Source organism: Myotis nattereri (genome assembly GCF_964212035.1).
Source record: "Myotis nattereri genome assembly, chromosome: 9".
In the NCBI taxonomy this organism is placed as follows: domain Eukaryota; kingdom Metazoa; phylum Chordata; class Mammalia; order Chiroptera; family Vespertilionidae; genus Myotis; species Myotis nattereri.
In genome coordinates, this window is record NC_138084.1 from 46,043,774 (window position 1) to 46,068,176 (window position 24,403).

The 24,403-nt window shown below is 54.7% G+C and overlaps 1 protein-coding gene across 1 annotated transcript in view; it reads right to left on the reverse strand.

Moving 5' to 3' along the window:
- The window catches only part of LOC308525503 (guanylate cyclase D-like), a gene marked incomplete at both ends in the record, with an annotated part of 50,233 nt that overhangs the window by 16,141 nt on the left and 9,689 nt on the right, over positions 1–24,403 (reverse strand). Inside the window, 10 exons of the mRNA XM_081100311.1 lie at positions 2,900–3,049; positions 3,330–3,486; positions 3,745–3,921; positions 6,269–6,349; positions 7,538–7,663; positions 7,752–7,848; positions 8,490–8,574; positions 10,092–10,446; positions 12,202–12,497; positions 15,024–15,604. Coding sequence (XP_080956437.1) covers positions 2,900–3,049; positions 3,330–3,486; positions 3,745–3,921; positions 6,269–6,349; positions 7,538–7,663; positions 7,752–7,848; positions 8,490–8,574; positions 10,092–10,446; positions 12,202–12,497; positions 15,024–15,604 — 2,105 coding nt within the window. The remainder of the gene's footprint in view (positions 1–2,899; positions 3,050–3,329; positions 3,487–3,744; positions 3,922–6,268; positions 6,350–7,537; positions 7,664–7,751; positions 7,849–8,489; positions 8,575–10,091; positions 10,447–12,201; positions 12,498–15,023; positions 15,605–24,403) is intronic.

Genomic DNA, 24,403 nt, shown 5'->3' on the forward strand with positions numbered 1-24,403 from the left:
TCACCTCTCTGAGCCTCGGTTTCCTCACCGGTAACGGGCGTAATAACAGCACAGACCTGCTAGGGCTGTTTCCAGGCAGCGCTGATTAATCTCCTCGGAGGAGGGCATCCTGGGAGCCAGTGAGGAGGAGCGTCTTTCTGGATTTCACTCCCCTGCCCATCTCTTTGTTGGCCTCCTTGTTGGGGGCAGTGCCTGCATCACTGTCCCATTTTACAGGCAGGGAAACTGAGGTTCCTAAGTTGCCCACAGCCACAGAGCCTCTTAAAAGTAGACTCCAGAACTGGGCCGGATCCCCTTGTGACCTGCGCGATTTCCTCCTTCCGCCCAGAGGTTCCCAGCCTGCGGCCCCAGACCCGAGGGCCTCTGAGCGAAGGGTCTGGAAGCGGGATGTGCTCACAAAGGGGTGTGAGCAGATGGAACCAATAATGCATCGCGCGCGCACATGTACAACACGTTTTCAAAAGTATTCAGCTGGTGCTGTGATGGCTCAAGTACAAACAAGTACAAATCCATTTCAAAGTGTTGCTGAGTTCAGAGCAGATCTTGTCGTTGGGTATTCTCTCAGCCAGCGGATATTAAAAGTCAAATAGTAGCATGTGAGGCTCCAGCCTTTTCTGACATTGGAGTGGAGTCCCAAGGCGAACCTGCTGGGAACCCCTGGCCCCGGCCAGGTGGGGTCTCGAGTTCCCGCACTGGGCAGGCCCGCGGTCCTCACCCCCTGCGGGCCCTGCTGCACATCCAGCTCCGTGGGGAGATGCTCCATGGATGACACCGAGAGATTTTAGGGCAGAAGCACTGGAACTTTTGTCCAAATCCCAGACCCACTGCTTCCCACTGAGAAGTCTCCTCTCTGAGCCTCACTTAACTATCTCGGAAAAGAGTGCACTTACCCACCTCCCAAGTGCCTTACACATACAGGATCTTAAAAAGATGCTATTTCTTTTTTTTTTTTTTTTTTTAAATATATTTTATTGATTTTTTACAGAGAGAAAGGGAGAGAGATAGTTAGAAACATCGATGAGAGAGAAACATCGATCAGCTGCCTCCTGCACATCTCCTACTGGGGATGTGCCCGCAACCCAGGTACATGCCCTTGACCGGAATCGAACCTGGGACCCCTCAGTCCGCAGGCCGACGCTCTATCCACTGAGCCAAACCGGTTTCGGCTAAAAAGATGCTATTTCTAACAGGGTCTGTGTCCAAGGGGGAGAATCAGGAGAGAACCCGAGAGCCTCATTAGCACAACCCTGAAACTACCCAGGCAGATTTTACTGGGAGCCAGGCACTTTGTCTAAAGTATTTCACTGAATCCTCACAGCTACTCTGGGAGGCAGGCGTGACGCTCCCATTTTACAGAGGAAGAAAGTGAGGCTCAGAGTCTGAAAGGGATTTACTCCAAGTCATGAGGTGGCTTGGCGTGGAGCTGGGCTTAGGTGGGTGACCCCTAACACTTTATGCCTGTGCGCTTAACATTTTACTCCCTATGATCAGGAAAAGCACCCCAGGAAGTAGCAGACCCCGGTCTCACAGCCCAACCCAAGGGTGACCATGGGGTTCCAAGCCTGGTCCCTGTGCCTAAGGCAGATGCAGCCCTGGCCTGAAGGGTCCTGCACTGGCAGCACGGCTTGGGGGTCCCATCTGGCTGGTCTTCCCTCTATCAGAGCAGATGGGGCGGGGGGTGGGGGGACAGCTGAGGAATGTTGAACAAATGGCCTGATGAACCCCCCTCCTTCCCATTCCTCCACCTCATAAATTTGGGGCCTGGAATGCTCATTATTCACTGAACAGCGCTTTGGTGGAGAAAGGAAGCGGCCGGCCTCCTTGTGAGTCACAGATTATCCACTGGAGGGGGTGGGGGAGGACACGGGATGGTGGGCTCGGCTCCACCACTGCCCTGCACTTCGGGCTGAGATGCCAGGGTCCCTGTGGGGACAGGCCCCTGGGACTGGGAGGAGGCAGCTGGGGGACAACTGCAAGAGCAGCCTGGAGTCCAGGCAGCCCTGACAGAGAACACAGGAGGAGAGGAAGCATTTCTGAAGTTGGGCCCTGGCACTGGGGTCAGAGGACAGAAAATGTCTAAGACCAGGAGACAGTGGGGAAGGTGTGGTGATTCTCCTGTACGCCCCAAAGTGTGGGCATAGAGATGCTCTGGAACAGTGATGGCGAACCTTTTGAGCTCGGCGTGTCAGCATTTTGAAAAACCCTAACTTAATTCTGGTGCCGTGTCACATATAGACATTTTTTGATATTTGCAACCAAATATCAAAAAATTTAGTAAAACAAAGACTTATATTTTTGATATTTATTTTATATATCTAAATGCCATTTAACCAAGAAAAATCAACCAAAAAAGAGTTCGCGTGTCACCTCTGACACGCGTGTCATAGGTTCGCCATCACTGCTCTAGAAGGAGCCCCGCCCCCCAGCAGAGAACCAAGCCCCCAAGACCGAGCAGCCTGGCCACATCAGACATGGGCTGGCTGTGCCTGGCACATCTTAAGTTTGATTCCCGTTTTAAAGGGGAGAAAGCTGAGCTCAGAGCGGGTGAGCAATTTGTGAAAGGCCACACAGTAAGGAAAGGCTACAGCTGGGGAAGAACCGAGGTCAGTAATGACACAGTCTGTGCTGAGCAGTGGGGTGCTCCGCCTGAGCATTGCACACTCGGCAAGGACCCTGGCAGAGGCTGGAAGGGGTGGGGCTTTCACCCAGAAACCAGTGTCTTTAGCCCTGGAACCGGTCAGCTGCCATGTTGGCAGAGTTGCTGAAGGCTGCCTGGCTTAAGCTAAAGAAACCCAACGCTTGTGGTCAAACAGGCAAGTGTGTCTGTGTGGTTATTTTCAGGCCCGAATTTTGTGATGTCACGGAGCTCCCTGACCACGGGGGGAGGAGGATGCTGTACCTTCGGCCGAGAGCCCCGAGGAGCCGTAGGGTGGGCCTCGAGTCAGAACCTCCTGCAGGATGATGCCCACGCTGAAGACGTCTCCTCGGAGGGTGCCCCGCCCGAGCCCCCGGGGCCCCCGCAGCAGCTCCGGAGCCGTCCACAGTAGGTCTGCAATCACAGGGCAGGGCCCCACCATGTCCCCTCGAACCACCCAAGCTGGGCTGAGCTGGGCAGCATTTCCCACATGGGGTGTCACCGCCTTCCCCCTTCAGCCGCGGGAGGAGCTGGGTTCCTCCCTGTTCCCAGTGAGGGGCCCCAGGCTCAGGGAGGACAGCCGCCAGGTCACCGACAGAGAGGCTGGAGCACTGGAGAACTCGCCCTCTCCCCGCCTCACAAGCACCCGATTTAAACAGAGGCCTCAGAACCAACTGCCCACCCGTGAGCTGACCTTCAGGGGCGGGCCGCGGGCGGGGAGCCCGCCGAGCGTCCAGGAGCCCTGCGTAGCCGTGGTCAGTGACCTTCAGCACAAAGCGCTCGTCCACCACGCAGTTTCGGGACTTGAGGCGGCCGTGCGGGAAATGCTGATGGTGCAGATACCGCACGCCCTGGGGTGGACAGAATGGGGGTCCATTAGGCCTGTGGCGAGTGAAGGGGACCCTGGTCCTCTCAGAATTCCCACGGACCCCAGAAACCCATCCTGCCTCCCCCGCCCTTTGCCACACTATTCAGACTCATCTCAGACAAAGTGAAGAGAGCCCGGGTCTGGGAAGTCTGAGCATCTTGTCTCCCTCCCCTCCCCATTGCCTCCCCCGGCCACCACCCCCGCCTCCCCGCCCAGTTCCAGGCCCAGAGGAGGTCCTCACACGAATCAAATCCAGCAGCAGGGAGGCCTGGAAGGTCCAGTCCAGCTGCAGAGCCTCATTCTGCAGCAGGTCCTCCAGGCTGCCCCGGGCACAGTGCTCCAGCACCAGGGCACTCACCCCAGGGGCCACGAAGAACCCCAGGCAGGTGGCAACGTTCTCATGCCGCAGCTCTCGCATCTGCCAGGGAAATGAGCATTGTGGAGCCCCCAGGGGTTGGGCCGGGTGAAATCCACACCCGGACTCTCAGTACATCAGCACAGGGCTGAGCATAGAGAGGCATCAGACATGTTGGATGGGCAGATGGATGATGGATGCTTGATAAGCGGAGGATAAATGGATGGGTGGGTGGATGGATGAGTGAGTGAGTGAAAACACAATAGATGAATAAGTGAATGAGCTGTAACCAATTCCATGGTACAGGGATCTAAGCCTGTTTCCCAACCTAAGTGGCACCATGAACCTGAAAACCCCACGACTCAGTGACCAATAAGGAGAAGAAAAGGTGCAGAGGGGACCAGGGCCAAGCAGAAAGCAGCCTCCCTGGTGGCTGCCCAACAGGCCAGAGAGCTTGAACCCAACCTGCGAGGCTAGCATTTGCTCAAGCAAAAAAGGTGGAACCCTTGCCTAGGAAGACCCTCCTCACAAACACAGTTCAGGGATCAACTAAGAGAGGGGGAGCTGAACACTCTCCCCCTTAGAGATTCACACGCATATTAACATACTAGAGGCCCGGTGCACAAAATTCATGCAAGGGGCTCGGCCCTCGCAGCCCTGGCTTTGTCCAGAAGGTCGCCTGGAAGGACGTCTAGAAGGTCGTTTGGCTGTCGGTCTAATTAGCATATTATGCTTTCATTATTATAGATGTGGGGAGATAGGAATGGCCTCAGATCCTTTGACATCCCTGCCATCAAGAGGTGGGGCCTCTGTGCCCTCCCCTTGAGTCTTGGCGGGCTCTGTGACACTGGGACCAATAGGACATGGTAGAAGTGGTCCGGGGAGTTTCATGTCTGGGTCTCAGAAGACTAACAGCTTCTATTTCCTGTCTGTTGGAGCCCTGAATGGCCACAAGAAGTCCCTCTACCCAGAGTCTCCATGCTAGAGAGACCACATGGAGAGGCCCTAGAAAAATTGTTTAGCCGAGCCCTGCCCAAATTTCCTACCCACAAAATTATAAGATATTATAAAATAATTTGGGGGAGTATTTTAGTTGCTGCTTTAAGCCAGTATATTTGGGGGTAAATTGTTACACAGGCATAGATAGCAAGAGCAGCATGTTAGACATCCAGAGAAGGCCTATCGCTCACCCAAGCAATTTCCAAACCCATTTGACCACCATCAAGCCTTTCCTTCTAGGAGACATCTTGCACATTGGCTACAAGATGCCCACTGAAATGCCTAACCTCCAGTCACTTAGTCTCTACAAACCTAATTTCAGATGTTGGGAATAATAATAAAATTCACAATTTATCAAAGCTGCACCACTTGGCAGGACATTGCTAGGTTTTTTCATATATTCCCTCCCATCCTCGGAGTTCCCCTGGGGTGGTTTTATTAGCTCCATTCTACAAGAAAGCTAAGTGTCCCGTGAGGGCAGGATTCCACCTGGGCTCTTCCTGACTCAGATCCTGGGCTCATCCTCCATCCCCCAGTCTCTCAGGGTGGTAAAAATCTCAGGCGTGAAGGGTCTTACATGATTAGCTAGAGGCCCGGTGCACAAAAATTTGTGCACTTGGGGGCGGGGGTCCCTCAGCCCGGCCTGTGCCCTCTTGCAGTCTGGGACCTCTCAGGAGATGTCTACCTGCTGGCGTAGGCCCACTCCCCGAGTGATCAGGCCTAAGCTGGCAGTCAGACATCCCTCTGGCAGCCTGGGAGCCCTCAGGGGATGTCCACTTGCCAGCGGGGAGCAGACCTAAGCTGCAGTCAGACATCCTTAGCACTGCTGAGGAGGCGGGAGAGGCTCCCACCACTACCACTGTGCTGGCAGCCATCAGCCTGGCTTGTGGCTGAGCAGAGATTGAGCGTCTGCCCCCTGGTGGTCAGTGTGTGTCATAGTGACCAGTCATTCCCAGTTGTTCTGCTGTTAGGGTCAATTTGCATATTACCCTTTTATTATATAGGATGATGATAAGTGACTAAAAGGAATCCTATCTCTTCTCCATGGCTGTATCCTCCAAACCCAGAACACAGCTTGGCAGAGTTGGTGCTCAATAAATAGTGAATAAAAATGGGTGGGTGGGTGGAGGGATGGCAGGTACAGGATGAGGCCCTTTGATGGTGCTGAATGCACACAGGTGGTGCTACTGATGGGAACGTGGCCCTGGTGGTCATGGCGATGATCACATGAAGGTGGTGACATGACTTTGGGATGCCGGTGAGTGATGGTGACGGTGAGGGTGTATAACTGCGATGGACGTGTTGGCAATGTGGTGGCGATCGTGCTAATAGGAGGACTTCCTTCCAGACCAACAGGGTCTCCTGACGGCACCCCGTCCCCGGGTCCCCTCCAGGCCCTCTGCAGCCCTACCTTTCTCAGGAGGCGGAGGGAGCTGGGCCGCAGCTCTGGGGCCGTGCCAGCTTCAAACGTCTTCAGCCGCACCCACTCCCCCTGCTCAAGGAGGAACACGAGTTCAGCTGCTGCTAGTTCCCAGCTGTGTGACCTCGGGCGGACCCTCAGCCTCTCTCAGCCTGAGCTTTCCCCCATAAATATGTCCTTTCTGCGTGCTCTGAGACCAGGGGACACAAAAGTTGGACTTCGGCTGTGGCCCTGGGGAAGAGCCGGGGGCCCGGCTTGGCTCACAGACTCAAGTTCCCGTCCTAACTCCACCACTTTCAAGCCCTGTGACCTTGGGCAGGTGACTGCAGATCTCTGAGCTTCACGTTTCAATTCTGATGCAAGGCTGACGAGATGGTGGATATCAAGGCGTTAGTGCCTGGCCCCAAGGTCAGTTTTACTCTGCAGGGCCTCAGACACCCCAAACCCTGGAAGTGAGGGGCTCTGTGACCCAGGGACTCCAGGGCAGGGGCAGAGGCAGAGGCCTCCGCCCAGAGCTGTTCCCTCAGCCCTCTCTCCCTCTCAGCGAGGCCTTCCTGCCTCCTCAACCTCAGTGTCAGCCTGAGGGCCAACTTGGAGAAGCAAACAAAAGTGCTTTGTGCGTCTTTAAAGCCTCTTTTCAGCAGAAAAGAAAAAGGGATGAAATTCCCCAAGGAGAAGGTAGAAAAGGAGCAAGAGCCACATGTTCCTTCCTGCAGAAACCATTAGCTGCTCGTGGAGCGTGAGCCAGGGAGAGGGAAGCGGAGCCTCAGTGAGCTGCTGCCTTTGAGGACACAGCACCTGAGAAATCCAAGTGTCCTCAGCGACCTCAGAACCTCCCAGTCTCACCTCTGACCTCCCAGCTTCCCTGCCAGCTGGGAGAAGGAGTGGCTGTCCTGGGCTGGTCAGGGTCTCAGGGACCAGGATCTCACTGGCCGTCACCGGAGCAGGCAGGCGTGCGGCCTGGGCTGGCCCCAGTGCTGAGAGAGCCCTGGGGTGGACCCACTGCTGACAGTGCCCAGGAACTAGCTGTTGCCTACGTGGCTGGTCGGATCACCAGCCATGCCGGACGGGAGCTGGGAGTCCTGCTTCCCAGTCCTAGCCCTGGCGCCCACTTGCTAGGGGACCCAGGAAAGTCACTGCCCTTCTTCAGGCCTCAGTTTCCCATTCAGTGATTAGGGTGGGGCATAGGGACCCAAGAGGCTTCTCCTAACCCGACCACAGCTCCCCAGGTCTGCGCATGGGCGTGGCAGAGGTTCCCACCTGGTACAGGGCCACGTTGGTAGGCTCCTGGGAGCTCCTGGCTGACCCCTGGGCCACCGACCTCAGGCTCCCACCATCTGCCGCACTTCTTGATTCACTCGCACTATCCCTGTCCGTATGCAGCCTCTGGAGGGGGCAGACACGGTCAAAAGCTTAGCCGGGGCCTCAGTCCCCTGCATGCGCACCCAGCCAGCCCAGCGCCTGGCCCACCCACCTGGCTGCTCAGTGGTGGATGGATGAAGGCCAGCTCCTGGGCTGTCAGCAGGATCCCATGAGGCCCCCGCACCAGCTGCAGCTGCTGGACACCCAGTCTGGAGGGGAGAGAGATTGCAGGGCAGAGGGGCTGGCACAAGCATCACTCCTGCCTCCGTCCGGCCCCTTTGCCCTGTCTCTGACCCAGAGCCCTCACCTATCCTCTCTCCGTTTCCTTTCCTGCCTCCCCGGCAGTCCCAGCTGGGCTGAGAGGACCCACCAGGCAGTGCCCGCCTCAGAGGCCCTCAGCCCGGCTCAGAGCTGGACTCCCAGCCTGATGTGCCTGCTGGGCAGCCAGAGCCTGGGGGCGGCCTGGGCGAGGAGGGCTGTCCCTTCCTGGGTGTGGCTGAGCCTCATGAAACAGGCGTCCCAAGACCCAGAAAGAGCTGCTTCCAAAGCTGACGGTCATCCTGGCCAAGCCCACTGCACAGGTGCTTGGCTGAAACTCGGGGAGTACGGGGTCTTGTGTGAGGCCCAGGCTTCTTCCCCAAGTCTCCCGCAGGCCTCCTCAGGAGCACCCCGGCCTCCGCAGAGTCTGGCAGGGGCTCTAGGATGGACAGGAGGCAGGACTGTCCTGAGGTCCTGGGAATAGACGATGGGAAAGCCCCCTGCACATTGCCAGGGCTCTGCCCACAGGAGAGAGGCCCGGAAGGGCTAGGGGCACAGAGGGGCAGTGCCAGGCTCAGGCACACAGTCTCACCTGATGAGGCAAGTGAGGGCCCCGCCCGCTAGCACCACGACACAGGCCAGGGCCAGAGTGAGGAAACTGCCCAGGGGCTGCGTACCTGGAGGGGAGGGGAGGGCAGACGTGTGTCCTAACAGTAACAACCGCACAAGGAGTACAGCCCCTCACGCAGCTCCTGCACTGCTTCTTGGTCCCCTCTGGGGAATGGGGACACAAACCTCTGCCCACCGCCTCCCAGGGGTGAAGTTCAGGATGGCCCCCAATTAGGAAGTTCCTATCTGTGGCCAGATCATCACACACAGAGATTGATTCCAGTATTGCTGTCTGGGTTCTCGCCTCAGGCTCCCTGCCTTGGCCAGGAGCACCCTGCTCAGACCCCATCATGGTCCTGATCACACTGTAGCCTCTTGTCTGCCGGATGTCAGGTCTCTTTTCACTGGACTGAGAGTAGCTGGACAGCAGGGCCTGTGTCTTAGTCATCTCAGGGTCCCTGGCTGCTAACACAGGGCCTGGACACGGCAGGTGCTGGGTTAAAATTGTGTATCCCTGTCCGTTGTTATCCTACTTCTTCTTACATGCCCTTCACAACGGGCCGCTCACTATTTGTTCTGGCAGTCAGAACATTGTCATTCACGTTGACTGTCAGAAGAGTCCTCCTCACACTGAATCCGAATCTCCAGCCTTGATGTCAGGAGTTGGATGAAAAGCGGCTGCCTGGGACCATGTGCTCTGTGAGTGTTTTAGCCCTGCTCAGCGGAGGGGGGCCTTGCTAACCTTCCCTGCGCTTCACAACTGTTGGTTCGAGCTTCTCTACAGAGCACCAAGTCTCTTCTTCGTACCTGTTCCTGCACCTCACGGGACTGACCTGACTTCCACATGGAGAGCCTTAATGAGTGACGGATGGATGGATGGATGGATGGATGGATGGATAAATGGGTGGATGGATGGGTGGATGGATGGATGGATGGATGGACAGGTGGATGGGTGGGTGGATGGATGGATGGATGGATGGATGGATGGATGGATAAATGGGTGGATGGATGGGTGGATGGATGGATGGATGGATGGACAGGTGGATGGGTGGGTGGATGGATGGATGGATGGATGGATGGATGGATGGATAAATGGGTGGATGGATGGGTGGATGGGTGGATGGATGGATGGATGGGTGGATGGATGGATGGACAGGTGGATGGGTGGGTGGATGGATGGATGGATGGATGGATGAATGGATGGGTGGATGGATGGATGGATGGATAGATGGATGGATGGATGGATGGACAGGTGGATGGGTGGGTGGATGGATGGATAGATGGATGGATGGATAGGTGGATGGGTGGCTGGATGGGTGGATGGATGGGTGGGTGGGTGGATGGGTGGATGGGTGGATGGATGGATGGATGGATGGATGGATGGATGGATGGATAGGTGGATGGGTGGGTGGATGGATGGGTGGGTGGATGGATGGATGGATGGATGGATGGATGGATGGATGGATGGATAAGTGGATGGGTGGGTGGATGGATGGGTGGGTGGGTGGGTGGGTGGGTGGGTGGATGGATGGATGGGTGGATGGATGGGTGGGTGGGTGGATGGATGGGTGGGTAGATGAATTACCTCTGGTGCAGAGTGCACTGGGGTCAAACCAGCAGCTGGAGTCACGTGCCGGAGGGGCCCCTCCTGGAAAGTGGATAGCCCTGCCCAGGGGCTGCACCTGCCACGTGTCTGTGTCCAGGACATGGGTGGGGACCAACTGGCTTTCCTGACCATCTGTGTCCAAAATGACGTACTGAGCCAGCCTCCTGCCCTTCTCATCTGTCCGGATCCTCTGGCTAAAGCCAGCCACATCCAGAGCCCCTGTGTGGGCCCCCAGGTAGGCCCCAGAGAGCCCTGTCCCATGGCTCCTGAAGCGGTTCAGGGCATGGGCCAGCAGGACCACAGCATCATAGATGGTCCCAAAGAGCGGGGACACCTGTGGAAGAGAAGGTCCCTCATCCCCAGAAATGTCTGAGTCCCAGCCTCCTGCCAGCAGCAATCGCCAGGATGATCATCCCTAACCATCAACCCTCCACCATATTCCTCTCTTTGATCTCACCATCGCCTCAGTCCCCACTCAGCAGCCTCACAATCCCCATGACTGCCACCATCATGGCCACCAACACCACCAACCCTGACGTCTCACAGGCACCTCAGATCTACCTAATATGCCCCAAACAGAACTCCCGGTCCTGCAAGGGCCTGCCTGGTTCTACCACACCAAGCCCGTCCTCCCTCCCTCATTTCAGGAAATGGAACTGCCACTTGCCTAGTATCTCAAACCTCAGCTTGATTCCCGACTCCTCTCTTTCTCACTTCCAGTTCATCAGCACATCATTTTGGCTTTATTTCAGAATTTATTCCAAACTCAACTGCCTGCTCACCAACTGTACTCCTCCCACCTGGGTCTGTGTTACCCTCGCCGCTCACCTGGACCACACAGGAGCTTCCCAAGGGCCTCCTTGTTTCATTTAGCCCTCTTCCAGCCATTTCCCATAAAGCAACCAAAGTGGTTTTTAAAAAGACAAATCAAATAATTTCTTACTTAAGCCCACTGATGGTTTCTCTTATGTTAAGTTCAGGCTCCCAACCCCGGCCCAGAATGACCCTCATGATGAGGCCCAAGCTCATCTTGGATCCCTCTCCCCATCACTCAGGACAGTCCAGCCACTCCTTCTACCTGCTCCTCTGGCTTTAAAGCGCATGCTGCCCCAGGACCTTTGCACTTGCTGTTTTCTGCTACCTGGCTGCTCTTCATCCAGAGCTTCACCTGGCTGCCTCCTTATCACTCAGCACTCATCTCAAGTGCCACCTCCTCAGCGGGCTTCCCTGCCCATCCTATCTCTTGTTGCCCACTCTCCACCCCATCCACTCTCTGTCACTTTACCCTGTTTTATCTTATTGGCAACATTATCACTGTAAAATTTTGTTGTCAGGTTGCTCGGTTATTGTCTATCTCACACCAACAGAATGGAAGCTCCTTGAAAGCCAGCTCTGTCTTGTTCATCATTGTGTCCCCGCCACCTGGCACAGTGGCACATGAGAAAGACTCACGTCACATTTGTCAGATGAATCACTGGCTTAATGACCCTTCATCAGCATCTGAATCTCTGTCACCACCTCTAGGAACCATTGTCTTCTTATATCAAGAAGCACAGCCACCTGAGTCCTATGAGCCCAAGCAGAGCCACAGCCACAACCCCCACCCAATACTCCTCAGATTCACTGTGGTGACTCCAGAAAACTTTCCCACTCTCCCACACTGCCAACACGCTCTCCTTCTAATCTGCACAACTTGCTAGAGAGATACAGAGCAAGAAGAGGAAGAATGTCTGCAAGAGAAAGAGGCTGGGCCAGAAATGACAAATAGAGGAACTGAGTCAGAGTTTTAAAAAAGAGAAGCAAAGGAGATTCAAGTGAAGTGACCCAGCAGTCCAAAGAGTGAATAATATGAGAAAGAACACACACACACACACACACACACACACCCTATGAAAGAAAGAGTATTCCAGGGACCAGACAAAGACCCTTTGTCAAATAAGGGACGGGTCCTGTGCCCACGGGGGAAGTGGGACTGACAGGCCAGGTGGGCAGCTGGCCAAGGCCAGGAAGGCCTGCATGGGGGCGGAGTGCATGCACACCTGCCCCTGGCCCCGTGCTCTGAACCGTGTGAGGGTCTGCACTGACCTACCTGCTCTGGCTCCAGGTGGGCGGCTCCCTGTTCACTGGCCCCGGCAGCTTTGATGATCTTGTCCATGGGGCCAGACTCCAGGGTGACGCTGAGCACGGCATCATAGACCTCCCGAAGGGGCCCACCGTGGCCCAGGGCTGGGTAGGAGCGGTTCCGGTAGGGCAAGGCGAAGAGCATGGTGTCGTAGGGCAGGAAGACCAGCCTCCCATCTGCCAGGCCCTGGACCCACGCTTGTCTCAGAAGGGTCATCTGCTCAGAGCCTCCCAGGAGCGCCGAGTGCATGCACAGCACCACGACTGGAGGCAGATGTGGCAGGCTCACTTTTGCAGCCTTCCCTGGAGCCCAGAAGTCAGTGGCCCAGAGCTCTTAGGTCCTCCTCCACCCTCTGCTGCCACTGCCAAGCGCCCTCCCTCCCCATCAGTCTGGGGAAAGGAGAAATATGCCCTCTATCTGCTCCCTCTGTAGCCATAACATCCAGGACCACCCAATCTCACCTGAGAATAGCTCCCTTCCAGCCGGCACACCCAATCATCATGACCCACTTCCCACCCTCCCTGTGCCCTGCTGTCTCTGACAATTGCTAGTGTATACTGACAGCTTGCTCTGTGTTAGCCTGAAGTACTTTTGCAAACATTTAGTCATTTGATATTACAACAGTACTAAGAAGTATGTTTATCATTATCTCTACTTTCAGATGAGGAAACCAAGGCCCAGAGAGGTTAAGGAGTGGCCCCAGGTTCCTGTTGCAAGCCCTTTCTCCAAAAAATCCAGGAATATGGAGCCACCAATGAAGGTCGATGGTCTCCTTGCTGGGGCCTGAGGACCCTGGTCACGTGGAAGTCAGAGCCTGAAGCCCAGCCTCTGCTGAGCCTGGGTGGCCATGCTATGTGGACGTGGGCGGGAGCCACCCCGTCTTGGCCTCAGAATAGTAAGAAAGGTCCTCCGAGAGAGACCCACCAGGACTGAAGGGACACAGAACCAGGGCTTTCTTTGTCCCTTTTCCTCTGCCTGGCTTCTGTTCCACTTCTCACCAAACCTCCCCTCTCTCTTGCTTGGAGTTGGAGCTGTTCTATAGTTGGCCACACGAGGGAGCTAATGCACAAAACTGGGGAGGCTAATGGGTAAAAGCCTATATTGATTGTAAGCAGTGCTCTCTGTGTGCAGGGCAGGGCACTTTATCTCTTCTTCACAACCCATGAAGTAAGGACTTTTATTAGGTTCATATCATTGATGAGGAAATTATAGCACAGAGAGGTTTAGTGACTTGTCTGAGGTCACACAGCTGGTAGGAAATGGGTTAAGTGTGGGATCCTGGCTGAGTCCAGAAAATGTGCCCCCTAACCATTCTGCATCCTGGCTCCTGCAAGTCAGCACAGTGGCTGGAATGCAATCTCCTGCTAGTGTCGGAGAGGGAGTCTGCCCTAATGTCACCTCCTCTGTGAAGCCCTGCCCACCCCCAAGTAGATCAGCTCCCCCAGCCTCTGGGCTCCTCTGTTGTCTAAATACACATCTGTCTCCTGCCAGACTCCAGCCTCACTGCTGGGACCCAGCCAGTTCCTCCCCCATCCCCAGAGCCTTGCGCAGTGACTCTTGGTTGAATGTTTACACAGCACTCGGTTACATACATCTGCTCCTTGGAAGGTGGGTTTCCTCCTTCTCCTTTCACTTGCTGGAAAACCAGGCTCAGAGAAGCGAGGCCCCACCCCGAGGGGCAGCGGGAACACCTGGGCCAGGTCCCTGCTCCACTCTGCTCTAAGTCACCACCCAGCCACGCAAGCTCGGGGGCTGCCAGCCCGCCCCTGCTCCCTAGAACTGGCCTCAGTGCCCCCGGATCTAGAACTTGGTGGTTGGTCTCAGTGGTTTTCAAACTGTGCCCAATGGTAAGAAATGCATTTTGCCTTTGTGTGCTCTCAAATGAGTATATGAAACGTGAGTGCACTCACAAAACTGAAAGGAGGTTTCCAAGAGCGAGACTTCATCCTGCTATCTGCAATGCACTCTCCCATTCACTACTTGTATTTCCATTCTGCTTCATTCTTCTCTATCCCTTTCGGTTTCATTTTCTTTCTTATTGTTGTAATGCTGGTCTGATTCACTAAGTTAGTTTATGGCCCCAAATGGCCCACAGTGTGAAAACCCCCAACCTAGATGAACTCTAGGGTCCCTTCTGTCTTCCAGGTGACACCTCTTCCTATACCCGCTCTGCCATGCATCTCCCTGGGTAACCACTTCCTTAAAGACAGGTCAAGTGTCACCTCCTCCAGGAAGCCTCCTCTGGTCCTCCGGGTCCCAGCCCCGTGCCCCCTCTGATGCTCCCGGCCTCTGCTTCTTGGGATGACCTTGACCTCTCTGTCATAAGCACCTGTCTGTTCAGCACCCATGCAACCCAGCACCCAGCACAGCAGGGGCTTGATAAATTCAGGAAGCGATCAAGCAATCCATCAATGAATCCATGAAAGTTCTGAGTCTAATTCCAAGAAAAAAAGACTGGCTCTAACCCCCTCCCTGGGGCTCCCTTCCTACGCTCTCATCCCCTTCTCTGTACCAGGCAAGGACTAAGGCAGCCCTTGGCTCCCACTCCACAGCTGATGTTTGAATCAGAACTCAAACTCCGCTGAACTTGCCAGCTGTGTGACTTGGGCATGTTACTTCCCTTCTCTGAGCTGCAAAGTGCAGGCCTCAGCAGGACTAGCTCACAGGGCTTCTGGGAGGTTAACGCGGGGTCAAGTGCTCAGCCCAGCGTCTGATGGGGAGGGAACTCCCCGTCAGCAGCCACATGGAGTCCAGGCTGCCCACAGGAGGGAGGCAGCACGTGCACTTACCCTTCAGGCCGTCCACGCTGCGCAGCTGCTCCAGTACCTCTGTGGCCCCCTGCTCCCCGGGTCCCAGAGAAGCCACCAGCACCACAGGCAACCCGTGTGTCTTGAGGGTCACGGCCACCTGCCGGGCTGTAGCCGCCCAGATATCCTGGTGGGAGGACACGATGGCCACACGAGCCCAGCCGAAGTGTTTCATGACGGACAGCAGCACGTGGGCGGCCGAAGGCAACGTGGGCACCAGCTCACCTCCTCCCACAGGGTCCTCGCATGCCCAGGAGAAGACGGTCTTGCCCCAGCCTTGGGCCAGCAGGGCTGCCGCTGAGCAGTAACCAGGGTTGACAGGACCCACGAAAGCAGCGACGGCGTCCTTGTGGACCAGAAATGTGGCCAGGGCGCGAGGCGTGTCACAGCCCGTGGGCAGGACCACGGAAGCCAGCCGCGAGCCCAGCATCAGTGAGGAGTCCTGGTTGGCTCGGTCCACAGCCAGCTGGGCGGCCACTCTGGGGAGAGCCTGGGCAAAGATGGGGTCACAGTCCCAGGGACCCAGCACCCCCAAGGTAAACGTCCCCACCCCCCAGGCCCGACTGGGGAGGGAGCCAGCCCACAGAAGAGCACCCCAAAGAGCCACAGAGAAAAGCGGCAGGGAAGGGGCTCTCCTCGGACGGATGAAAGGGGACTCCCGCAGACCCGGGCAAGTCTTCCCGTGCAGCAGTCTCCAGTGCCAACCTTCAGGGTACAAGCCCCCCTGCGGTCCTGGGAGAGAGAACGACAAGGTTTCCAGCATCTTCTGCCAGCACTTTCGACATAATTTGGAGACAGCTACCCACACGCCCCTCCCCCCGCCCAGAAACTCAGCCTCCTCATTAGTAAAACAAGGGATTTGGACCCGTGATGTTGGGAGGCCCATGATGCCCACGCCTGGTCCTGGGCTGGCGCTTGGTGGCTCAGCGTGTGGGCTCTGGAGCTGGAGCTGGCCAGACTCGCTCACTGCTTCCCATCCTCATGGCCCTACACCAGTCTCTGAAGTTTTCCAGCCCCATTTTCCTCTTCGGTAAAACGTGGATAATAAAAGCTACTTCATGGAGTTGTGAACGTAATGTGAGGCACTTACTCTCTCAGTCCCTGGAACTTAGGTGTCCCATAAACCCTACCTCTGTCCATCTATTGCTATTGTTTCTCCCTGCACTCGCCCTCCAAGGTGGGCCAAGTTCTCCTGGTGCCTCGGAACCTCCCTGCCTCTTACCCTCAAGCCCAGCACCGTTCCATAGCACCTGACCCTGCTGGAACCCATGGGTCCCCCGGTGTAAGCAGGGCTAGGGTCAGGTAGCTCCCCCGTCGCATGTCTGTGGCTAGAGGGATTACGATGCATGTGCACAGTTCCCTCTTGGTCCCCACACAGCCCTGTGCAGTCAGAGGACTTTCTATCCTTACTGTGCAGGTGAGGAAACGCAGGGGAACTGAGGGAGGGCCTCTGGACTGGGGCACTCCCCACTCCGTCCTACTGTGCCAGGACCTCGATGCCGTCCTGCAGCCGGGCAACCCTGCCTGGCCTCTGCCTGCATCCCTAGCATTGCCCTTCCCCACCCACGGGACTCAGCCAAGTCCCCCCACATGCAGCCAGTAGCCTTCCACCTGGGTGCCCCAGGAAGGCATGAGACCCCTCCTCACCCTTCAGAAGCTGCCAGGCTGGTAGGGAGGCGGGTCCCAGCCAGGGACAGAGCTGCCCACAGTGCGGGCAGTAGGCAGGGCCAGTGGGGAGGCTCTGAGGGCCTCCTGAGGAGGCTCAGGGAGGGCTTCCCAGGGGAGGCCCCGCTGGAACTAGCTGTCCCTGGGAAGTGTAGAGCGAGAGAGTAAGAGTAGACCCTCCCGATGCCAACAGTGCTGGCCTGTGCGGAGCAGCTCCTTAGAAATTATGTTCAGAGCAGAGGAATAAGAAGGGCCCTGCAATCACACAGACGAATCCATCCTACTTTTATCACTCACTAGCCCAGGGGTGGGCAAACTTTTTGACTCGAGGGCCACAATGGGTCCTTAAACTGGACCGGAGGGCCGGAACAAAAGCATGGATGGAGTGTTTGTGTGAACTAATATAAATTCAAAGTAAACATCATTACATAAAAGGGTACGGTCTTTCTTTTTTTTTTTTTTAGTTTTATTCATTTCAAACGGGCGGATCCGGCCCCCGGGCCGTAGTTTGCCCACGGCTGCACTAGCCCCTAACCTTGGGCAAGACGCTTAACTTCTCTGAGCCTCAGCGTCCTCACCTGTAAAATGGAGATGAGAACAGCCACCGGAGTGCTGTGTGAAGACTGCACTGTAGAGAGTGCTATGGGGACACTCACTGTGTCAGTAGGTGAGGAAGCAGCACTTACTAAAGGGCGTAAGCAGGCACTTTCTAATCGGCACAGTTACCACCGCCATCACTCTCTGCGGATCTTGGGGGGAGGCGGGTTCTTCAAAGAGAACTGGCCGGGAGGTGGGAGTCTGGGTTCCAGCCCCAGTCCTGCCTCTGCCCCTCTCAGAGCCTCGGCCCCTCGGCTGTAAGGAAGCCAGTTTCCAGAGCTGGCCAACTGTGCTTCCTCCGGGTCTGATACCAGGGTTCTCCCAGCTCAGGGCTCGGAGACTTGGGGGGACGGCTGCTCTTCCGCCAGCCTCTGAGGAGCCCTCTGCGCCCTCCCTCCTCTTCTGCCATGATGCTCCACGTGGGCTCCTAGCAGCCCGCCCCTCAGGACGAGCCCCTGGGAGGAGCTGGGCTTGTTCTGGGCTCACAGAGAGCTAATCATTTCCGGGTGGGAATGTCAGCGCATGTGGCTGATACTAATGACAGCCACTCGCCCCTCAATTTGTACTTTCCGAAGCACTTGTGACCCGCTGCTCTGCCTGTATTCCCCGAGGCCCTGAGTAGAGGCAAACTGACTGAGTGGGACAGTGACTGTCTGAGGTCTCACCGGAAGTTAGGGCTGAGCTGAAATAGGGTTTGGCTTCCCATGGCCCAGGCAAAGGCAAACTCACCTCTTTTTATTGAATACCTCATCTAAACACCTAAACCAACTCCTCTGTGTACAGTGGGGCCTTGACTTACGAGTGTCCCGACTAACGAGTTCTTCGAGATATGAGCCGTCTCTCGGCCGATTTTTTGCTTTGAGTTGTGAGCTAAAATTCGGGTTATGAGCCAGCTTCAGATACCCCACTGCTGGTTGGCGCAGCGAACGTCACAGTGAACGCCACAACATCAGCCCAGCATCACGTGTCTCACTCGTTCACTTTAATGATTTGACATACGAGTAATTTGAGTTACGAGCTCGGTCACGGAACGAATTAAACTCGTAAGTCAAGGCCCCACTGTACAGGTGGGGAAACCGAGGCACCAAAAGGAGGAATAAGAAGGGCTTTCCCTAGGTCCCGCAAAGCAGCAGCAGGCTCCCCTGGCCCCACTGCCTGCTGGCCACTCTCAGTGTCTGGGAATCCTGCATCTGATGGCCTGCAGGGACTCACAGAAGGCTGAGGCCTGTAGCAGGGTCAGCCGGGGGGGGGGGGGGGGGGGCAGGTGGGCAGGGCAGGAGCCAGCGTTAGCTGCAGCTCTGCTCCTGATTTGCGGGATGGAGTTCACATTTCTTTCTACGCCTCGGTTGTTCCATTTCTACAGGGAGGGCTTAATTTAGATGTTTAGGTCTCCAAAGATCCTTCAGCTCTGATGTCCGGGTTGTTAATAAACATCAGGAAACAGGTGACTTTTGTCTCTGAGGCTGTCCATGTCCCCTCCCCCAGGAGTATGTGGCTGCCAGTGCTCCCACCTCTGGCACGATGGGCTAATGCACACCTTCCTGGAGAGAGACCACTTCCATTTTTAACCACAGATTGCTTGGCTCATAGAGTCAAGTTCAAGGAGTTAGTTAACTCCACACGATCATAACCCAAAAAGATAAAGAAGCCTTTAGCTACATTAACAGACTAAACCCCCCAAATAGGGAAGATGCCAGGAAGCCAGGGAATGGGAATGGGGATTCCTGTCAGAGTCAAGGCCCTCCCACCTCTGTACCCAAGGGTCACCCTCCTGACCCCCACCCTGGCCTTCTTGCCTTCCTTCAGGACAAGATCCCCGAAGACCCACCTGCCATACTGCGCTGTTGGGGCTGACTCCATGCCTCTTTGGGGCTCTTAGGCTCCTGCACCAGGGTCCTCGATGTCAAGCTCTTCAAACAGGCTCTGGCCTGGGGAGCCCCCATTGTCACGGCAGCCAGGTTGTCACCATTCCAGCTGCCTGCAGCTGCCAGTGACTCTTGCCTGAGGCTTCATATACGGCTCATTCCCTCACTGCCCCCCTCAGGAACCTGAAGAAGCCACTTGGAAAATTGGATCTGTTCAGACTCCAGGGCTCTGGGGAACCACGCCAGAAAGGAAGGAGGGAATGAAGGAGAGAGAACCTGAGGGAGGAAGGGAGGGAAAGAAGGAGGGAGAACCTGAGGGAGGAAGGGAGGGAAAGAAGGAGGGAGGCAGGGAGGGAAGAAGGGAGAGAGGGAGGGAGGGGAGGAGGGAAGGAGGGAGGGGAGATGTCTTCAGCACTCCGGACAGCTCCAGACCGGGCTGGGGACTCCCAGGAGGAAGGATGAGCCAGCACTAAAGAACCCAGCATTATTGAACACCCACTATGTGCTAACACTATTTATACAACCCACTGAGACAGGTATTATTATTACTGTATTCCCACTTTATAGATAAGGAAAGTACAACCCGAAGAGGTTAGGTAATTTGACCAAGGACACAGAGCTAGTAAGTGGAGGGGTGACTACACATCCAGGTTTCTGCTCATCATAACACATTGATTCTTTGGGAATTATCATGAAGGCTTTCCTCTCTTCCCTTTTAGGGTGGACTTTATGGGTAGATAGACACCACTCGCCAGTGAACTGTCAGCCCTTCCTCCCCCACCTTCTCTCTTGTACTTAGGTCAAATCAGCTTTCACTAAGTACAAGAAGTATCTACCAAGTGGTAGGGATCATACATACCCCCTCTCCCTTAACCCTTACAACAACCTTGTGAAGTGAGTGTTGTATTTTGCCTTCTTCACATCACTTTATCCATTTAGCAATATTTACTGAGCACCAACTATGTTTCAGGCATGTTCACTTGAGCTACATCAACAACAAAACAAAAACCCCAAAGTTTTTGCCCCTCACAGAGCTAACTTTATAGCAGAAGTAGAGAGCGATGTGTGTGAGTGAACAAGCAATACACATGACAAATAAGTAGATTTATCTTTTCTGTTGGAAAGTGATAGGTGGCATAAAAAAAGAAAAAAGCAAAGACTGGTAATAATGTCATCTTATAATCCATATAAGTGTTTTCCATAATTCTACACAAGCACATTGAGTGAATGTGTTATAACTTAGAAAATATATTTTTGTTGGATATTTTTATTTAGCCCTTATTTTATGCCGGAAAGATTTTAGGGCCTCTGTTGATGTGCCAGACATATGCCTGTTTGCTCTCAGATTATTCCCTGCCCTTCCCAAACCCTACTGGGCTCCCAGCAGGGAGGCGAGGGAGGGACCTGTGTCCTGCAGGCACTAATCCTGAAAACTTTACTTCCTGGTATCCCCTGCCGCTGGCTTCTGGCCAGATTCAGCCATTCAGCCAATTGGAGACACTCACAGGAGATTGGAACACAAGAAAAAGGGAGAAACCAGGAAGGGGAGATCTCTCTCTCTCTCTCTCTGTGTGTGTGTGTGTGTGTGTGTGTACCTTGGACAATGTGCCAACAAGGGCTGGGTCTCCTCTCTGGTTCTGGCCTCTTCAGATACCCCTTCCTATGTGGCCCAATGTCTAGAATCAGGTACCACCACCTCCTTCCTCCCTTTGTCCGTCCCCAGCAGGAGTGGGAGAAACTTCCTGCGGTTACCAATCTCTGAGTGGCTTCCAATCACAACAGCTTTGCCATCACTTCCCCCTTCTAATTTCCTGCTACTGAACTACTGGCGAGGACTCTGTTTTCCAGATTGCACCCTAATACCCTACGTATCTGATTTGTTTTCAATTTCTCCCCATTGTAAACAACTTTTTAATAGATACCATGCTTTTGTAATCTTTTGAATTTTTTCCTTAGGATAAATCCTCAGAAATAGTCATACTGGATCAAAGAAGAGAAATGTTATTAAGGCTTTTGTTGCATATAGTTTCATATTGCAAGTTCCAAAAAAATCTATTGGATCAAGATATACTTTAGGTAATTGGAGATATTTGAATATGAACTGAGCATTAGCTATACAGATTACTTTTAAATTTTGGGGTATGATAATGGTAAGGTGGTTATGTAAAAAATTGGACATTTTTTTTGAAGTAAGCATACTTGAATGTGTGTAAGGGAAAATGGCAAGATGTCTGGGGTTTGTTTGAAATTATTACACAAAAAGAGGGAGGAATAAATGAAGTATGGAAGGAATCTAGGCCATGGTTGTAGTTGGGTTCACTGTACTGTTCTTCCTACTTTTGTGTATGTTTGAAAACTTTCATAATAAAATAAAATAGTATTAATATCCATTAAAATGTACAAGTTTCTCCAGCCAGCGTGGTTCAGTGGTTAAACGTTAACCTATGAACCAGGAGGTCACAGTTTGATTCCTGGTCAGGGCACATGCCTGGGTTGCAGGTTCGATCCCCAGTGTGGGGCATGCAGGAGGCAGCCAATCGATAATTCTCTCTCATCATTGATCTCTCTCTCTCTTCCTCTCTCTCTCTCTCTTTCTCTCCTCCTTCCTCTTTTTGAAATCAATCAAAATATATATTTTTTAAAATGTACAAATTTCACCATATTCTCCTCAGCATTTAGTATTCTGATTTTTTCTAATTTAACCAACATTTTAAGATATCATGCATTGCATTAGTTTTCCATGTTGTATACCAACTTACCACAATACTTAGCGACTTAAAACAACATACATCTTAGCTTCTGTAGCTCAGAAGTCTGCACACAGCTTCATTGGAACCTCTGTTTAGGGTCTAACAGGCTGCGATCGAGGCGCCGGTCAGGGCGAGTCCTCATCTGGAGGTTCAAGTAGGGAAGGATCCACTGCCAAACTCCCTCGGGTTGCTGGCAGCAGGATTCCTGGCAGCCCACCTCGTCAACGCCAGCAACAGAGCCAGTGCCTGGTACCCTCCTGGGTGGGCTGGGTGTTTCCCTTTTCCAAGAGAACAGTCACCTGGTAAATGACCGCAGGAGCCCTTGGAGGAAGACGTATGACATCTGGGACCCAGGAGGCAGCTCAGTCCAGAGCTCTGAGCCTGCGAGCTGCTCAGCCTGGGGCCTGGTCTGAGGCAATGCATCCGCACGGTGATGACTCCAGGTCCCCACCCAGCAGACCTAGGCGTTGTCTTCCTGTGTGTGTCTAGCAGCGCCTTGGAAGGCTTCCCTGCCCTTCCCCTGGGGGACCCTGTGGTTAGCTAGCCACCCCCACGGATCCCTAACACACCCCAAGAACCGAGAAGCACTCCACATCTGTGGCTTATTTGGTCATTGTGTTCAGCTTGTTTCTGATGATTCAGTGCTGCCATCTATCTGGGCTCCCATTTCCACAAGGAGCTCATGAACTTGGATTACAACCCCCCCTCCCCCAGCCACCCCTGGCTTACAGAGGACAAGCTTCATAGAGTCCTTCGAGGATGGTGAGGTACCCCCACCGCCATGAATGGGTTCCTTAATGCGCTGGCGAAGGGTGTGACCTCAGCGTCTCCCAGGGCTGAGAGCAGATTGCATGTAACAGATGCACCACTTTCCTGAGCCTCGGACTCTTTCCTCCACAGCGTTCCAAGGACGTTCTGGCATTTCAATGTCATTTAGGGAGGCAAGAGACTCCGGTGGTATCGCTTATGCAGAGCAGCCTCCTGGGGCCCAGAAGGGGTGGGTAAAGGCAGGGAGGGGATCTGGTGGGCAAATGGAAGACATCGGCACAATTTTTCCCTGAGAGAGTCCATGGGAAGGCAGCTTTCGTCCATCCAGGCCTTGACAAAGGGGAGGTTTTCTCAGGAGCAGCTCGGGAGGTCACCTAAGGAGAAAGGGGTGACACAAGCAAATGTGCAGACCAGGGAGTGCCAGGCACATCCGGACGTTGGCTGTGTGCCTGGAGGGAAAGGGCCAGGGTCAACCCATGCAGCTGACACGCAGGCCTGGGGGTCAAACCGGGGCCCAAGTCTCCTTTCACCTGGAAGACACCCTATTTCTGAAGTCTGTCCATCTTCCTGCCTTGGCACCTCCCACATTGGCACCTGGAGCCCTTAGCAGACTCGACTCACAGGGGTCCATCCAGGGCTGACACCCCCAGCTGGAGCCCCACTCACTCCATCCTGCCGTCCACCCAGTAGCCATGGCCTTTCAAGTCCAGCTCTTTCCAGGGCTCATCTGACCAAACCTAGCCTTTAGCCAACTAGTCCTGGGGGCCCAGCCCTGTAATCAGACACGCTTTCTCTGTCTGAGGGGGCCATGGGCTGGCGTCCGCCTCCAGAGAGAAAGTCCTGGTAGAAGCACAGGGTGTGCACGGAGCCAGAAGAAGTCTTTATCCAGCAGAGGGCACCAAGGCCCCAGTAATTGGCCTGCACTAGAGTTCCTTGGCAGTAGAAAGCTTCCCGCAGGAGGGCACAGCTCAGCCAGCACGGGCCTGGCCTGTAGCTTGTTGGCAGCTCTGGCCGGTGAAAGAACCAAAGGCACAGAGGACCAGGTGAGAGTCCGTGAGGAGCAGGGGGAGAGGGGAGAAGCACAAGCTTAGAGACAGACCCAGCTGCCTGCCTCCAGGAACAGGGCGGCCTCGGGGAGGGGACTTCACAGCCCAGATCCCAGTTCCCTTCTGTAAAATGGAGAAATAAGTGTCCCTCCTGGTCTTGCCGGGAGGATTCAACGAGATACACGCCACGCAATGCTCAGTACGCCGGAGGCCCTCGGCACTCACAGGTGAGGCATGCATGGCTCAGGCGGGTTCGTCTGACTTTCAAGTACAAGTGGGAAGTAAAGGGGTCTCTCGAGTCCCTAATGGGGTTTCTAGGTGAACAGAGAAAGTTAGGTTACCAGTGGTTCTGGGGAATGAAGACGGGTCTAGGCCCGTGTGGGAGCTCTGTGGGGGCAGCTGCTCAGGGGCTGGGAAGGTTCTTGGAGACAGATTCAGTGAGCTCATCCTGCCACCTGGGGCGGGTACCAAATACCCACTTCACAGCCCGCCCAGGAGCTTCCGCTGCACCTTCCTCATGTGGGAAATTAACTTTGTGAATGTGGAGCCTGCCGTTCACCTCCTCCAGCCACTGGGTGTGAATTCACCGTCCTACCCGAGTGTTTCAGGAGGCTGAGCTTCTCCTTCTGCGTTTGTTTCATGTGCTGCTGTCCTGCCTGATCTCTCCAGGG